At 37.4% G+C, this 18,955-nt stretch overlaps 1 protein-coding gene across 10 annotated transcripts in view; it reads right to left on the bottom strand.

Annotated features, from left to right (window-relative positions):
- Positions 1–657: 657 nt before the first annotated feature.
- Positions 658–18,955, bottom strand: part of ANO5 (anoctamin 5) — a 93,842-nt gene continuing 75,544 nt past the window's right edge. For 8 of the 10 annotated variants that reach the window (XR_015158076.1, XM_086385605.1, XM_086385604.1 and 5 more), the window contains 6 exons: positions 18,732–18,829; positions 15,104–15,234; positions 12,749–12,954; positions 10,650–10,828; positions 8,876–8,981; positions 658–2,770 (listed from right to left, as the gene is read on the bottom strand). Coding sequence is in view for 7 of the 10 variants with exons in the window: in XM_086385605.1 (XP_086241731.1) it covers positions 2,540–2,770; positions 8,876–8,981; positions 10,650–10,828; positions 12,749–12,954; positions 15,104–15,234; positions 18,732–18,829 (951 nt within the window). In the remaining 3 variants the exon portion in view is untranslated. The remainder of the gene's footprint in view (positions 2,771–8,875; positions 8,982–10,649; positions 10,829–12,748; positions 12,955–15,103; positions 15,235–18,731; positions 18,830–18,955) is intronic. The other 2 variants (XR_015158078.1, XR_015158077.1) reach the window with 1 other exon arrangement.

Genomic DNA, 18,955 nt, shown 5'->3' with positions numbered 1-18,955 from the left:
AAGAATCCCGAATTCCCCACCTCCACTCTAGATGAGGCCTGATTCCCCTGCAGCGACGTGAGTGGAATCCCGAGTTCCCCGTCACAACTCGAGAGGAACCCCTAATTTCCTGCCGCATCTTGAGAGGAACCCCGACTTCCCTGCTGCAACTCGAGAGGAACCTTGAGTTTCCCCTCACAGCTCAAGGAGGACCAACTCCCTGCTGCAACACAAGAGGAACCCTGATGTCTCCCTCACAACTCGAGAGGAGGACCGACTCCCCTGTTGCAAATCGAGACAGATAAGACAAATCTATCTGAACCGATTTGGCATCAGATTCTGTTTATTTTTTGGCTTCGGATTTAGTTTATTTTTTAGGAAAGTGACCGATACTTGTATTTCCTTTTAAAATGTGAGAAATTTCTTGGTAGAAAACTGAAAGGTGAGTACAAAGCATTTTAAAAGGAAAATATCTACCTCATAGGAACTATTTACTTACCTTAAAAACTACTTCCTCCCTTGTTGGTTTCTCTGTACATCCTAGAAACTCAACACTTGAGTTGGTTTCAGATTGCAGTGTTACAGATAACCTTGTGAATTAAATGTGTCTTTACTTATAACCTAGCTCTGCAAACACTCTTCAGCCATAATAATTAAAGCTTATATACAAGAAACCAATTTCCATGCTCTTCCTTATTTTTATTAGCACCCAGGAAGGAAGCAATATGAGCTGTACAAAATGTACACCACTGCAATAACAGAGTTTGATTTGACAGAGAACTGCATCTGTGGCTAATTTCATAGAATCACTAACTGGTTCTCTCAAGCAGGAAAATACATCTCTTCCACAAGTGAAATCATTCTTCAATAATGAGAACATTTAAAATTATGCAAAACTACTCATAAAATCTACCTATTACCAATTACTGCCCATAGTGGGGTAACCATCTCATGGTTTTATAAAATTCATAATCTTCAGTTTTAAATGCTTAATACTGATCATTAGTTAATATTACCTTCCATATACTTAATATTGGAAATTTTATAAAAACTATTAGAATCAAATCATGAAATGCTACTTTGAAAAAAATCTTAAATGGTTTCTTGTTTTGTGTGCAATTACAGGACACTATTCTTTTGAAACTGAAGTGTAATTTGAAATTAGAGGTTCAAATGTTGTATAATTAAACATCTCTCTATAGTGTTTAAAATACATAGTAAGTATTTTTAAGAGAAAGAAGAACAAAAACTGGAGTACCTGTGCCATAGGCTAAAGCATTAGAGAAGTAATTCAACGAACATACTTTTTTTTTTTTCCACTTAGCTGTCAAATCCATCACTGCATTCTTACTTGGTTGATCCACATTTGGTGTTAACTCTGTGATTGATGTTAAACTAACAATTTCTCTGAAAGAAGCTCACATCTGAGATGTTACATCATCAAATCAACAGCACAACCACATTGTGTGGGTCAAAGGCACTGAACATTGTACAGCAGTGCATCAATAGAAAAAGTTGTAAACCCATTAAAAGACTTGAGATTGCTTTAAACAATGAGATACAGTTTCATAAATGACCTGTACCTAACTTATAGGAATAGTTAATGCTCAGATTCACTTCATGATGCAAAATAGGCATTGTGGATGAAAAACGGTTTTTAAAAATATTTCAGCGATTTTTTAGACTGAAGTCAGTAAGTTAATCAATATACATTGTCTTGCATTCTTAAACTATTAAGAAGACATAATCACTTCACTATATCTTTCATTTACTTAAAGACCTGAAATAATCTAACACCTTCTTAATGCTATTTCCCAGATAAGACGATTCAGTCTTAAAACCACTGCTACCAAAGTGTTATATTTAAAGAACTGAGTTATTAGTCCTTGGCTGAAATCCAAATGTTCAGTCTCTTTGAAAATCAATTTTGTGTTCACCAGGAAGTACTATCTGGAATTTTGATGGAGGTTTACCTTATTCAGGATGATTTCAGAACAAAGCTCTGCCATGATATCTATCCAGTATTTTTAATATGTAAGTTTTCCTATCTTATCTGATTTTGGTTTTTCATCTGCATAGTCTAAAATGGCAGGATATATATATATATATATGGCTCAGTAGACCTCTTCACTTCTACTCTTTTTGTCCCAATACTTTCTCTGATAGGGTAGAGATATAAAACAACCCAAAAGAAAGAAGACCATGAAAATGTGCACCTTCACTGGAAGGTGATAGGAGAGCCCACGTCCAGTGTTTAATTCCAAACTGCAACATCCCATGATTTTCCAATATTCTGATTTCACACATACATTTAACAATTATTTATAGAATCCCAGAAACAATATCTAGGGAGGGTCCAGCCAGTGAAGTTGGAGGGTGTTCTTCCAACTTCCATGAAGCTGTACAAAGGCCTCCATAAAAGTGTACAAAAATCTGAGTTTAAAAAAAAAAAAAAGAAGAAGAAGAAAGGGTAAAAGACACACGGCTTCTGGCTTCTGACTCCAAATCCAGATAAACTGTGAACCCAGACAGGCAACCAACCACTTGCTCATTGTGTTAATTAGGGTGTTGATTCAGCCAGATTTGCTTGGTTTTCCTTAATAGTGAAATGCTTGGCAAAATCAGTAGAAGAAGCAGAATTCAACCTCAAGTTCTCTTTTAGTTTGTTAAGTTCAAAGTCATGGAGAATCTTGACAGTCATTAACTTTTCTCGCTTGACTCTTTCCAGAACATCTTTTGGAACATCAGGGATCATCCAGGCCAAGAAAAATTTAATTAAAAACACAACATGCTAGAGGAAACATAAAAGAAAATCAGAGACACTGTTTAGCTATCAAATGTTCAGCAAAATGTCCTTACAAATCATTTCATTCATTCAATAAACTGTGCTTGACACAGTAGATAGAAGGTAAAGCAAGAAGATTTAGTCCTTGGTCTTGGAACTTTCCTATAAATCCAACATTAAGCAAATAAATAAATATATACTGCTGCTGCTGCTGCTTAGTCGCTTCAGTCGTGTCCGACTCTGTGCGACCCCATAGACGGCAGCCCACCAGGCTCCCCCGTCACTGGGATTCTCCAGGCAAGAACACTGGAGTGAGTTGCCATTTTCTTCTCCAAGGCATGAAAGTGAAAAGTGAAAGTGAAGTCACTCAGTCGTGTCTGACTCTTAGCGACCCCATGGACTGCAGCCCACCAGGCTCCTCCATCCATGGGACTTTTCAGGCAAGAGTACTGGTGTAGGGTGCCATTGCCTTCTCTGAAATATATACTAAAATATGTAATTACAGAGATTCCAGTTGAACTTGGTTACTGAATATACTCTTCATCTATGCTTCCTCCTGAAAACCTAATCAAGTATTTGTAAAGAAATTAATAAATTGTATTGTTCACAAAGAAACAAAAAAAAAAGGAGCAAACAGTGAAAACAGACTGGAGAGTGAAGAAAGCTGGCACTTAAATTTGCAATTGATGATACCGTGATGGTAGAAACCAAGACAAAAGCTAATTTTGTCTTGAATCAAAAAAGTCAGGAAAGATGGTGCTAAGGACTGTGAATTCATAGTGTGGGTGGAGTTAAAAATAAGAGGATTATTTAAAAATCTGTAAAGGGGTAGATGAATTTTCAGAACCTCTCTCTCATCTACATTTGAGTATTACTTCTTTCCAACCCCCACCCGGCCGCAACTGAGTGCTTTGTTTTCTGCAGAAATTAAAACAGAAAGCTGTGCACTCAGAGGCAGCAGAGATGGCAGAAGATGAAGATGCAGCATCATACTGAAAATAGGACAACTCAGTGAAGTTCAGCATTCTAAATCACGAGATCTCGAATCCCTCCTTCCCTTCTTGGCTTTCAACACAACCACGAAATAGCTCAACAAGCAGGAGGTGGAATGATTTATTTTTCCTCCAGAAAATATACCTAATCAGAGAAATTAGAATTATAGATATCAAAATTTTATAGGTCTCAAATGAAAAGGCCCCTTTTTCAGCCTATAGTGAAACCCACCCAAAATGATCTTCCTCTTGTATACACACAAAGCTCATGACCAGGTATCACTGTTTCACTCTTAAATACGAGCAGATTTCCAAGAACAATCAAATACATAAGGAAGACTAACACGGAAGAGTAAGATGGAAATGGACAAACAGGATCTATTATCCATTTAGGATATCTAAGAGGACATAGAGAGAATCATGGGAATGACAGACAGTAGCATAACAAGACAAAGACACAAACTGGACTATTGATAAGAGAGAAAATAAATGATAATTAGAATTTCAAAACAGTTGTTAACATCTGAATAAGAAAAGTCTCAAAAAGATAGGACAGAGAAAAGAAGGAAATTATCAAAGAAATAATACAAGCAAATTGTCTCAACTTAAAGGCTAATAACATTTGCAGATCCAAGGACTTTAGTGAGTGTCCAAAACAATGAATATTGGGCAATATCACATGACTTTCTGGTGAAGTTTCATGAAAGAAGGTCTAGTGAGAGAATCCTCAAAGTTTACTGACATATAAACGGATCATAAACGAAGACTGGAAAATTAGAATGGTATTGTATCTTTATAGCAACACTGGAAGCTGACAAAAAACAGACCAATGTCTTAAAGTTTCAGGAATATTTAAATAAAGTTGATTCAAAATTTTTCAGGGAAAATGACTTCTCCTCTTGAATACTATACCAATTAACTATCTATGAGAAAAAGAAGAAATTTTAATATTCAAGTTCTCAAAAATTGCCCATTTTCCTCAGAAAACTAATAAAAGATGTGCTTAATCTAAATAAACTAGTAATCCAAGAATGGGAAAAACATAGATTGAAGAAAATACTGTATTTAATATAAGAAAAGTTAAACTCCCAGAATGATGGTGAGTCAGAACCTGTAATGAAAATCATAAATAAACAAAAACAAAAATTCAAAAGAATTCTTTTTGTAATTTACCAGGCTGAAAGGTGATCTAAAACACTGATGGAAAATGTGGGATGAGGGTGACAAATTCGTAAAGAACTGAGAGGGGTAGAGATTTAAATTATATACATAACCTCAATAAAAATAAAATCAAACAAAAACTGATTGGAATTTGCATTTTCTTGCCTTAGACTTACCTAGCCTATTATTGGCCTTTACTAACAGGACTGGAAAAGGTCAGTTTTCATTCCAATCCCAAAGAAAGGCAATGCCAAAGAATGCTCAAACTACCGCACAATTGCACTCATCTCACACGCTAGTAAAGTAATGCTCAAAATTCTCCAAGCCAGGCTTCAGCAATATGTGAACCGTGAACTTCCAGATGTTCAAACTGGTTTTAGAAAAGGCAGAGGAACCAGAAATCAAATTGCCAACAAATTGCCAAAAGCAAGAGAGTTCCAGAAAAACATCTATTTCTGCTTTATTGACTACGCCAAAGCCTTTGACTGTGTGGATCACAATAAACTGTGGAAAGTTCTGAAAGAGACGGGAATACCAGACCACCTGACCTGCCTCTTGAGAAACCTGTATGCAGGTCAGGAAGCAACAGTTAGAACTGGACATGGAACAACAGACTGGTTACAAATAGGAAAAGGAGTACGTCAAGGCTGTATATTGTCACCCTGCTTATTTAACATATGCAGAGTACATCATGAGAAACGCTGGACTGGAAGAAACACAAGCTGGAATCAAGATTGCTGGGAGAAATATCAATAACCTCAGATATGCAGATGACACCACCCTTATGGCAGAAAGTGAAGAGGAACTCAAAACCTCTTGATGAAAGTGAAAGAGGAGAGTGAAAATGTTGGCTTAAAGCTCAACATTCAGAAAACAAAGATCATGGCATCCGGCCCCATCACTTCATGGGAAATAGATGGGGAAACAGTGGAAACAGTGTCAGACTTTCTTTTTCTGGGCTCCAAAATCACTGCAGATGGTGACTGCAGCCATGAAATTAAAAGACGCTTACTCCTTGGAAGGAAAGTTTTAACCAACCTAGATAGCATATTCAAAAGCAGAGACATTACTTGGCCAACAAAGGTCCGTCTAGTCAAGGCTATGGTTTTTCCTGTGGTCATGTATGGATGTGAGAGTTGGACTGTGAAGAAGGCTGAGCACCGAAGAATTGATGCTTTTGAACTGTGGTGTTGGAGAAGACTCTTGAGAGTCCCTTGGACTACAAGGAGATCCAAGCAGTCCATTCTGAAGGAGATCGGCCCTGGGATTTCTTTGGAAGGAATGATGCTAAAGCTGAAACTCCAGTACTTTGGCCACCTCATGCGAAGAATTGACTCATTGGAAAAGACTCTGATGCTGGGAGGGATTGGGGGCAGGAGGAGAAGGGGACAACAGAGGATGAGATGGCTTGATGGCATCACTGACTCGATGGACGTGAGTCTGGGTGAACTCCAGGAGTTGGTGATGGACAGGGAGGCCTGGCGTGCTGTGATTCATGGGGTTGCAAAGAGTCGGACACAACTGAGCGACTGAACTGAACTGAACTGAATGCTCAAAATCCTTCAAGCTAGGCTTCAGCAGTATGTGAACTGAGAACACCTGGAACCAGATGGAGTGTGAAATCAAGCTGGACTTAGGAAGCATTACTATGAACAAAGCTAGTGGAGGTGATGGAATTCTAGCTGAGCTATTTCAAATCCTAAAAGATGATGCTGTTAAAGTGCTGCAGTCAATATGCCAGCAAATTTGGAAAACTCAGCAGTGGCTACAAGACTGGAAAAGCTCAGTTTCACTCCAATTCCAAAGAAGGGCAACGCCAAAGACTGTTCAAACTACCACACAATTGCACTCATTTTACACGTTAGTAAAGTAATACTCAAAATCCTTTAAGCTAGGCTTCAACAGGATGTTAACCAAAAACTTCCAGATGTTCAAGTTGGATTTAGAAAAGTCAGGGGAACCAAGATCAAATTGCCAACATCCATATGCAAAAGAATTCCAGAAAAACATCTACTTCTGTTTCATTGACTATGTTAAAGCCTTTTACTGTGTGGATCACAACGAACTGTGAACAATTCTTAAAGAGATGGGAATAGCAGACCACCTCACCTGCCTCCTGAGAAACCTGTATGCAGGTCAAATAGCAACTGTTAGAACCAGAAATGGGACAATGGACTGGTTCAAAATTGGAAAAGGAATACATCAAGGCTGTATATATATTGTCACCCTGCTTATTTAATTTCTATGCTGGGTATATCATGGAAAATGCTAGGCTGGATGACTCACAAGCTGGAATCAAGAGCCAGGAGATATATCAATAACCTTAGATATGCAGATGACACCACCCTAATGACAGAAAGCAAAGAGGAACTAAAGAACCTCTTGATTAAGGTGCAAGAGGAGAGTGAAAAAGCTGGCTTAAAACTCAACATTCAAAAAACACTAAGATAATGGCATCCAGTCCTATTACTTCATGGCAAATAGATGGGGGTGGGGGTGGGGAACAGTGGAAACAGTGACAGACTGGGCTTCAAAAACTGCAGACGGTGATTCCAGCCAGGAAATTAAAAGACACTCGCTCCTTGGAAGAAAAGCTGTGACAAACCTAGACAGCATATTAAAAAGAAGAGACATCACTTTGCCAACAAAAGTCCCATTAGTCAAAGCTATGATACTTCCAGTAGTCATGTACTGATATGAGAGTTGGACCATTAAGAAGGCTGAGCATCGTAGAATGATGCCTTCGAATTGTGGTGTTGGGAGAAGGCTCTTGAGAGTCCACTGGAGTGCAAGGAGATCAAACCAGTCAATCCTAAAGGAAATCAATCCTGAATATTAATTGGAAGGACTGACACCGAAACTGAAGCTCCAATACTTTCACCACCTAATGCGAAGAGCTGACTCATTTGAAAAGACCCCGATGCTGGGAAAGATTGAAGGCAGGAGGAGAAGGGGCAACAGAGGATGAAATGGTTGCCTGGCATCACCGACTTGATGGACATGTGTTTGAGCAAACTCCGGAAGATAGTGAAAGACAGGGAAGCCTGTTGTGCTGCCATCCATGGGGATGGCAGAGTCGCAAAGAGTCAGACACAACTTAGCAACTGAACACCACCACCAACAATCAAGTGAATAAGTGCCTTATATTTCTTAGTTGTTTAGTCGCTAAGTCGTGTCCAACTCTTTTGTGACCTCATGGGCTGCAGCCTGCCAGACTCCTCACTCCATGGGTTGCCACTACTTCTACTCGATGGGTTGTTACTTACTTCTCCCGAGGATCTTCCCAACCCATGGATCGAACCTGCATCTCCTGCATTTTCAGGCAGGTTCTTTACCACTGAGCCACCATGGAAGCCCTACATTTATTTATCTCTGCCTTATAGGCCTTAATGTCTCATGATTTGTGGTCCTCGGTTTAAACCTTGGTCAAACACCCTCTCTGTATTGGTTCTCTTGTCTTATATCCATAATCATACTAGCTATTCTACAAGAAAGGAAATGTAATGCAGTGGGAAGAATGGAGGTTTGGCAGTGAGATATCTGGCACTGAAACTCAGCTTTAATATTAGCTGATTATCTTTAAACCAACTACTTAATTTTGCTGACTGTCAGATTTATTTGTCAAGGGTGAATAATACAGCTGAACGTAGAAAGTTATTATTATAGCTTCTGGAACTGGTACATAACAGGTGTTTGGTAAAATTGGTGGATCCTCTGACCTCAAGGGAAGAGATCTTAATTTTTCTTTTCTGTGACCTTGGTATCTTCAACAATAGCAAGGAATAACAGGCAATTGCTGTACTTAAACTATTCCTAACTTACTTTTTATGACAACAAATACTTCCTTCAAAACACTCTAGTGAGATAATGCTAATTTTCTGCTCAACAGATACTCTTAGAAATATATGCCTGAAGGGTGAAAAGAGACTTACTGGCATGAAAGTTAAGAAAGGCTTACCTCCATGATTATGATGAAGGTCATCTTGGCAGCAAGGACGTGCCAGAACTGAATATTATGAGCATATTTGTCCTCACTGTCAGGAGGATTTCTGTAATCTCTGTATCTGAAAAAATGGAAGTCAATGCAAAAAATAAGCTACAACTACAAACAAAGACACTTAGTATAAATTCATATTGTTTCTTGTAAGAGACCCTTTTAGTTGACCACAAAAGTCAAGTCAAAGGAAAATAACTGCTATTACCAAACATTTATTTTCCCTATACAGATAACAATCATAGCCATATGCTTCTAATGTATAGTATAGACGTAGCAGGAGACACAAGTGAAACTTCTCTCTTGCCATGAAGACAAGTTTCTCAGGAGTTAGCTAAATTTGCTCTTTTCATTCCCTTTCTTCCTATTCCTTAACAACTCAGTTCTACCATCACTCCACTGACACCAACTGTCTCTGGTCATTAAATTGAAGGAAAATTTTAATTCACATCTTATTTTATGTCTGTGAAGAACAGAACTTGACACTGTTGATCATTCTCATTTTCTTGAAACTCTGTTTTCTTTTGGTTTACAGGACACTGCATTGTTTTCGTGTTACTTATTATCCTTCGGGGGTTTCCCTGGTGTTCAATTTGTGAATTCATTTTTTTTTCTATAATGTGTCTAGATATTGATGTTCTTCAAAGATTCAGTCCAGCTAGGAAGTGATGGCATCAAGAAACCTGACACTCGTTACGATTCTTCTCTATGTAAATATGGAACAGGACTTCCCTAGTGGCCCAGTGGTTGGGAGTCTACCTCATCCATGGGGATACAGATTCTGTCCCTGGTGTGGGAGGATACCACGTGCCTCACGGAGGCTAAGCCTGTGTGCCCAACCACTGAGCTGGCCGCCTAGGGCCCGTGCTCTGCGACAAGAGAAGCCACTGCAGTGAGAAGCCGCCAAAGCTAGCCGCTAAGCCCCACCTGCCACAACTGGAGAAAGCCCGCGGGCAGCCAACAATAAATACAAAATATGGAATATAAAAAGGTTTTTGTCTACCTATGTTGCAGGTAGACAAAAACAGATATTGCTGTTTTTATTGGAATCCCAGATGAAGCAGTTGGTTTAAGGTTTAAGTTGATGTACCATATATGTGTGTGTATGTGTGTGTGTGTACATATATATATATACACACACACACATATACACACACATGTATATACACACATGCATATATATATACACACACACACATATGTGTGTATATATGTATAAATGATCTTTAAATCCTAAAGTAAAAAGATCCACACAGTTCATGAGACACAGAGTGTGAAAAGAGCAGGTTTACAAATCCAATTTCACACTCCCTGCATCGAAGAAACCTTTCAAATGGGATGGCTAATGAACCAACTATATTGTTCTTCTCTCTTCCTCTCTCTCTGTTTGAGGACACAGAGTTAAATTCAAGTAGGTTGAATGCACATATAATATGACCATGCTGTGTGATCTATAGACATGAAAGCTTGAATCAAGGGGACATTTGCTGGAGAAAATTTTTCCAATAAATTTAGAAGATAAGAAGCAATTCAAAAGTGACATTATCTTTACTGATAGTATTCTCTTACTTTTGAGTATTCTACTTTTTTCAAATCAGAACCATACAATGTATGAATTTTAGAACTGATGTACTTTATCCAAGATTTTTACTGCCCCAAGTAAATTTTTGTTAAGACATGAAGAAAACAGAGAACTTAAGAAATACATTTAAAAAGCAAAATGAAAACAAGAGAAAACCTGCAAGTGTTGTAGTCTCGTTTTTCCGAAGGTACAGTGTTGTTTGGAAAATCGGCTATGAGGAATACTGATAGGCTGTTATTGATATACCCACTCATAGGCCAACTTTCGTTTACTGAGTAGGCGTAGTGGTAAACTAAACGGGGAACCATATCCGACGTAAATGCAACAATAACAGCCTAAAGGACAAAGCAAGAAGAAAATCATGAGCTAATAAAGCAGTTTTATGAAAGTCTGATTTGTATATCGTTCAGATCTTTGTGCCTTAAGGACGCAAAATTACTAGTATGCTATTACTAATCATGTTAACATATGAGTCTTTGACCTAAAACGTAAAATAGTTCATTTCTGGTGTATGATCAGTGTTACAAGATTTCACAGCTAGAAAGAGTTACACTGAAAATTTAACCTCACTGTTTGTTTCCAAAAACACCATACCTGTATCTGTCTCTTTCCATCTTGCCTTGCTATTTCTTACATTTCTTACTATTTCATAATACAGTTCTACTCTCTTTAACCAAATTTAACTTGCCTGGATCAATTTCATAAGACAGGACCGACTCTGTGTGAGTGTGTCAGGGGGTGTATAGGGAATGAGGAATGGAGAAACAGAAGACCATGTACTGGTAGATTTCCCAGAGTTCAGTGCAATTAATTTCAGTATTTGATTCCGTAGGAATGCTATTTTCCCATCTTTTCCTAAGCTCTGGAATAGTGTAAATCTCATGTTTCCTTTGGGTAAGATGAGTCAATTTAAAATCATTTTGCTCTGCCTTTTAGTGATAGATTTTAAAAATATTTTAATATTGCTCCTGTAGCTACTGGTACATTCTCTGTTTTATATCACTTACTGAGCACATTTTGGCAGTTTTCTTTTCTAAAAAAGTGACAATTTCAAACAGATTTTATTTATTTATTTTTTCTCTCATCAGTTTATTTATTTATTTATTTTTTTCTTTAATAGAAAATTATTTAATTAGTATACATGTGTTCCCCATCCTGAACCCTCCTCCCTCCTCCCTTCCCACACCATCCCTTTGGGTCGTCCCAGTGCACCAGCCCCAAGCATCCAGCATCGTGCATTGAACCTTGACTGGCACCTCGTTTCATACATGACGTTTCACATGTTTCAATGCCATTCTCCCAAATCTTCCCACCCTCTCCCTCTCCCACAGAGTCCATAAGACTGTTCTATACATCAGTGTCTCTTTTAAAATGTATTAGAATAAATATATATATATAGCATTTTTATAACTTTCTCACCTCATTCTTGAGATTGTCAGAATTTTGTTTATCTTTTCAATGAACCAACTCTTAGTTTATTTAGCAATTATGTTACCTTTTATTTATTTTATAATGTGATTATTTCTGCATATACCTTTATTCTTTCTTTCTTACCACTTTCTGTTGATTAGTTTTACATTTTTTCTTAGTTTCATATAACAGGCTCAGTTCATACTTTCCTTCTAAAAGCATTTATTGGTATACACTTTTTATAAATGTGGTTTTAGCTGATTTGTATGAGTTTTCATTTTAATTAAGTTCTCCTTGTAATTTCAATTTTATTTCTTCTTTGTGCAATAAGCTTTCTTGGAAGCATGAATATTAAGTGGCTGAATTTTTGGCTATCTTATTATCAAATTCATTTTTTATACTATTATTGTACGTGAATATGCATTGTAAAATTTCTGCTTTTGGGAATTCAGTTTTATTATCATTTTTAATAAGTGCTCCATAAAAATAACAGGTAAATGTTATATATTCTATTTGCACTACATAACTTGATGTATAATCAAGCTTTAATTGTATTACTTAGGTTCTTTACACCACTACTTATTTTCTGTCTACTTGGTCACATGGTATGGGTATCATGGCATTTTAATAAGCATGTTTTACAGTTTTCCTTTTATTTCTAAGAGTTTGCATGTCACAGATTTATCTGTGTTGTTTAGCACATAAAAGATTAGGGATGTTTTGTCTTTAGGAAGGTCACCATGATGAAATCAACGTACATACTGAGTTAAACATTATTCACAATCTCCCCATCTCCAAGAAAAAAAATCATCAAGTAGAGTTTCCACTTAAATAGGTCTACTTACATTAGTTGCAACAGAAAGGACAGCCATTCCGTAAAGAATATCTTGCCAAACACCTATGCTATGAGCCTTAGCAGCTACAGGTCTCCTGTACTGAGTCGTAAGCTTCCAGGCATCCACTCGAATCTCTATTATGTTATTCAAGAGCGCGAGAAGAGGGGCCAAAGGAAAAGAGGCCACAAATAACGTAACAAATCCAAACTGGATAACTGTGGGGAGAAAAGAGAAATTCACAAACTCATCATTGTGGAGGGGAAAAGGGGGAACAGTCGGCCTAACTCCCACCACTTCCTTCATTTTGAAGGGATCTACACCAGCAAAACACTCCAGGCCTCCTTCCAGCTGCCTTCTTCCCCTTTCCTAGATTGCTTGCTAGAATAGGATGGAGAAATTAGTCATGCACAGCTCAGTTCTATCCCTGCTGCTTCTTTTAAGATCTGCTTGTCTGAAGAAAGCATCTATTCTTATTAGATAAGATAAGATAGTCTTCTTATTCATAAAACACAGTCTTTTATTATTATTGCCTATGCTTAGGTCTGCTAGTCTAGTATTTATATTGGTATTGGCACATCTGTGGGGTAATCAAGCTTTCTATTTTGCTAACCTATGTACTTTTTAAGATCAGAAATAATCACTGACTCATTTGTATGTTCTGAGTATATAAAAGTACTCAACTATAAGCCTTATGAATGAATGCATTATTTAAGATTTGAAAATGTTAATAGAGGAGAAGGTAGTATAAACAAGATATTTGAGAATAAATCAGAAAATGAACCACATAAACATCAGAAATATATATATAAGTTGCATGTGGTCAAAGGAAATACAGATATCCTAGAATGAGGTATTTTTTAAGGTCCCAATCCTCTGTACTAACTTGACATCTTTCTAAGTATGTTTTACTCTCTTTCCTCACTAAGGCTTAACACCTATGTAAGCTGGCTTATTTCTCTATGTTTCTTCTTTTGTTTCCATCAGTGCTTGGGGTAAAAGAATCCACGTGGCTGGCAGACTGTACTTCCCACCGGAGAGAACCAAAAACAATAAGACAAAGATGACTTTCCATTGTAGGAAAAAAGAAAAAGGAATCTTCCACTAGTCCTCTATTTTTAGACAGATCTTGAGTGTTTCTGGATTTCAGCATTTCTCATAATACTTTCTGATTAGCATCAGTCTTTTCATCTACTAATCCAAGAGAACAAACTGCCTCCTTCCTAACTTCTCTACTGAACCGAGAAACAGAAAATGAAGGTGAAGTATTATGCAGAAACAGCTTGAATTTCTAGGTTCAAATCTCAGATCTTTACTTATAATCTCTGTGGCCCATGGCAAATAACTTCTCCAAGCTTCAGTATTCTTTCAAATAAAATGCAGTGAATAATGACTATTCTGTAGAATGCTTTAAGATTAGAGATACAGTATGTAAAACAACCAGAATAAATTAACTCTTAGTTGTGTCTCAATAATTAATCTTGTTATGAAACAATGATTTCATCTTTTACTTTCAGTTATAACCTCTGACACATTTATGCAAAAATTCACTTGAAACATACACAATTATTTAAAAATTACAGCCTTATGACTCCACAAATCAAGGACTGCCTAGTTTTATAACTGTAGACATCTTCCTATTTGCCCAAATATACCTATTTTAATTTAGGTATCATATGTACATATTTCAGTGGAGAATTGGTAACAAATTCAGGTCATCTCATTTATTCTACCATGACTTTTATGGGCCACGAAAATAAGCTGGGAAAACTGTCCTCTTTAATTTCACCAAAACAGCAGAGAAGGTCATTTGAGAGGAAACACTCTGAGTAGATTCCACAATCAGTCCTGGGGTTCTCTCTCTTAAAATTTCACCCCAAACTCTCTTCAATCCTTAGAATATTTTATGCGTTTCTTATGTCCGCTTTGGGTTTCCCTTGCATATCTACTTTTAGCTTCATTCTTTTCAGCCTGAAAAAAGGATATACACTAAATGTATGTCAGACTCTAGTAATGTTTTTCATTGCATTCCCTCTATGAGCAATCACCATGGCAAAAAAAAAAAAAAAAAGCAGAAAGCTAAACTATTTTGAGACAAGTATTAAAAAGTGATCCTTACTTAATTTTGTTCAACAATATTAACATTAAGTTGATAGGAAAAATATCTCTGAGATTGCTGTTTTGAAACTAAATTTCATCCTGCATTATATTTGGGGAAAACAGATATACTGAGCCAATATTTTTCATTCACTGTCCAATGATTTATTGAACACCTACTATGTGCAAGGTAGGAAGAAATATTAAGAGACGAAAAACACTTATTTTACTCAGCTTCTTTCAAGTTTCAAGGCAGAGGTTGAAAATTACCTGTTTCCAAATACTCATAGAATAACTCAAGAGAACCAAAAGTTTCAAGGTCATGATCCTGCTCCCATCGACTGTATAGCTTTTCAGAGTTGGTTCGGGCTTTTCGGCGTCTCCACCAATTCAGAACTAAGCTGTTGGAAGTGGTAAAAGTAAACATGAAATAGGACTTAAGAGAAAGGGGTCAGAGAATCACAGTATTAGATCTAAAAAATGGAGGTGAGGGAGGGCAAGTAAGTTTAGATTACAGAACAAGTAGAGAGAGACATGACTGCAACTAAAGTCCAAGTCAAAATCTAGTGTTCTGTTCACATCTACTTGCTAAGGATGAAAGATCTTTATTTGGATGATAAAGAAACTAAGACAACCCTGCCTCTGCACGGTAATGTATTTACTCAGAGACAGCTCTTTAAAGAGCACATGGAGGAGAGGTCACCACAGGACTGTTTTTATATATTTAATTCACTAACCTTAACGATGTTGTGATACTAAGGCCACTTGGGGGAATGAGAAATGGGTTACAATAGAAAATGTATGACAAGGGAATACAGAAGTTTATCTAACACATGACAATAAATATAATGATCCTACACAAGATATTACCTAAATCAATATATACATTATATATATATATAATTTAATATATCATGATATAATTAAGAAAAGACTTTTTCAAAATTAAAAACTCAATCCATGTAACACATCATATTAACACATTTAAGGAGAAAAGTATAAAATCATAGTGACTAATGCAGAAAAATGCATTTGATGTATTTCAACAACCTATTAAAACCTACTTATGATAGAAGAGAAGGAAAAGAAGAAAATTGCCTCAGTCTGATCAAAAGCATCTGCCAAAATCGTGGGCTAAACATAATTCTTAACAGGGAAAAATTAGCAGAATTCCCATTAGAATTAAGATCAAAATAAGAGTGTATATGATAACATTCAACACTTTATTGGAGATCTTAGCCAAACAATAAAATGAAAAAGAAAAAGTCAAAAGAACGGGAAATGAAAGAGAAATCTATGATTACAAATAGTAATGTGAATGGACTGCTTGCCTAAAAAACTCAAATGAAGATAGACAAAAATTATTACAAATAATAAGAGTTTATCAATATATGGCATTCCTATATACATCCTCAGTGATCAATGCAAAGAAATAGAGGAAAACAACAAAATGGGAAAGGCTAGAGATGTCTTCAAGAACACTAGAGATACCAAGGGAACATTTCATGCAAAGATGGGCTCGATAAAGGACAGAAATGGTATGGACCTAACAGAAGCAGAAGATATTAAGAAGAGGTGGTGAGAATACACAGAAGAACTGTACAAAAAAGAGCTTCATGACCCAGATAATCACCATGGTGTGATCATTCAACTATAGCTAGACATCCTAGAATGTGAAGTCAAGTGGGCCTGAGAAAGCATCACTATGAACAAAGCTAGTGGAGGTGATGGAATTCCAGCTGAGCTATTTCAAATCCTGGAAGATGATGCTGTGAAAGTGCCGCACTCAATATGCCAGCAAATTTGGAAAACTCAGCAGTGGCCACAGAACTGGAAAAGGTCAGTTTTCATTAATCCCAAAGAAAGGCAATGCCAAAGAATGCTCAAACTACTGCACAATTGCACTCATCTCACACACTAGTAAAGTAATGCTCAAAATTCTCCAAGCCAGGCTTCAGCAATACATGAACCATGAACTTCCTGATGTTCAAGCTGGTTTTAGAGAAGGCAGAGGAACCAGAGATCAAATTGCCAACATCTGCTGGATCATCAAAAAAGCAAGAGAGTTCCAGAAAAACATCTATTTCTGCTTTATTGACTATGTCAAAGCCTTTGACTGTGTGGATCACAATAAACTGTGGAAAATTCTGAAAGAGATGGGAATACCAGACCACCTGACCAGCCTCTTGAGAAACCTATATATAGGTCAGGAAGCAACAGTTAGAATTGGACATGGAACAACAGACTGGTTCCAAATAGGAAAAGGAGTACATCAAGGCTGTATATTGTCACCCTGTTTATTTAACTTATACGTAGAGTACATCATGAGAAATGCTGGGCTGGAAGAAGCACAAGCTGGAATCAAGATTGCTGGGAGAAATCTCAATAACCTCAGATATGCAGATGACACCACCCTTATGGCAGAAAGTGAAGAGGAACTAAAAAGTCTCTTGATGAAAGTGAAAGAGGAGAGTGAAAAAGTTGGCTTCAAGCTCAACATACAGAAAACTAAGATCATGGCATGTGGTCCCATGATTTCATGGCAGATAGACGGGGAAACAGTGGCAGACTTTATTTTTTTGGGCTCCAAAATCACTGCAGATGGTGATTGCAGCCATGAAATTAAAAGACGCTTACTCCTTGGAAGGAAAGTTATGATCAACCTAGATATAGGTTGAAAAGCAAGAGATATATTGAAAAGCAGAGACATTACTTTGCCAACAAAGGTCCGTCTAGTCAAGGCTATGGTTTTTCTGTGGTCATGTATGAATGTGAGAGTTGGACTGTGAAGAAAGCTGAGCGCTGAAGAATTGATGCCTTTGAACTGTGGTGTTGGAGAAGACTCTTGAGAGTCCCTTGGACTGCAAGGAGATCCAAACAGTCCATCCTAAAGGAGATCAGCCCTGGGTGTTCATTGGAAGGACTGATGCTGAAGCTGAAACTCCAATACTTTGGCCACCTCATGCGAAGAGTTGACTCATTGGAAAAGACCCTGATGCTGGGAGGGATTGGGGGCAGGAGGAGAAGGGGACGACAAAGGATGAGATGGCTGGATGGCATCTCTGACTTGCTGACTTGATGGACGTGAGTTTTAGTGAACTCTGGGAGTTGGTGATGGACAGGGAGGCCTGGCATGCTGCGGTTCATGGGATTGCAAGAGTCGGACATGACTGAGCGACTGAAGTGAACTGAACAATAGACACTATACTTTCCTTTACCACAATCGGGTGTCGGTAGATTGACTTTACTGTGGGCAGGCAATTGGACCCGAGTTTGGTTCAGTAACAGATGTGTCCACGACACACAGATATCTTCAAAGAGTTTGACTTCCAGTAATTTTGAGAAATAAAATGCAACCATAGAATAATTTACAGGGCATATAACATTTAGATTCCCCAGTGAAATATTCACAGGAGACAGGGATAATTATCTTTCCCTAAACTTCACTCAAGCAAACAGAGATGCATATTTAAAAGTCTGTATTACCTTAATATACATTTGACTGTTGATTAAAAGTGGAATAGCACTGAACATGTATATTACCCCATGTAAAATAGATGACCAGTGCAAATTCAATGCAAGAAGCAGGGCACTCAAAGCCAACGCTCCGGGACAATCCAGAGGGATCGGGTGGGGAGGGAGGTGGAAGGGGATTTCAGGATAGGGGGAAACATGTGCACCCATGGCTGATTCATGTCGATGTATGGCAAAACCCACCACAATATTATAAATATCCTCCAATTAAATAAATATTTTGTTAAAGTGAATTTTTTGTTGTTGCTGTTGACTTAGACATTAGCTAACAAAGGCACCATGATAATCAAAGAATTCCACCTTCTTTCAGAGGAAATCTCTCATGGTTACTTAAATCAAGACAAAACTTGTAAATCATACATACGGATAAATGGCCTCTTTAATGTTTCCAAAGATTTGTTTCCCAGTCATTATGATGGTCAACTGGGTTGTCAGTTCTACTAGGCAGCCTGCAGGATCACACTAGCAGGAAGAAAAAGGAGAAAAATTAAGTGAATGATGAAAGATGGACTTCTGCAACAAAAGAAATCTCAAACCAGAAGGTGAGAATCTGAAGATTTGCACTGGAACAGATATTAAATGATACAA

This window comes from Bos grunniens, chromosome 29 (genome assembly GCF_055505025.1).
Source record: "Bos grunniens cultivar Pamir isolate PY7600 chromosome 29, Bosgru_T2T1.0, whole genome shotgun sequence".
Lineage (NCBI taxonomy): Eukaryota > Metazoa > Chordata > Mammalia > Artiodactyla > Bovidae > Bos > Bos grunniens.
Note: the sequence above shows the minus strand (reverse complement) of the source record. Positions and strands in the feature narration are given on the sequence as shown.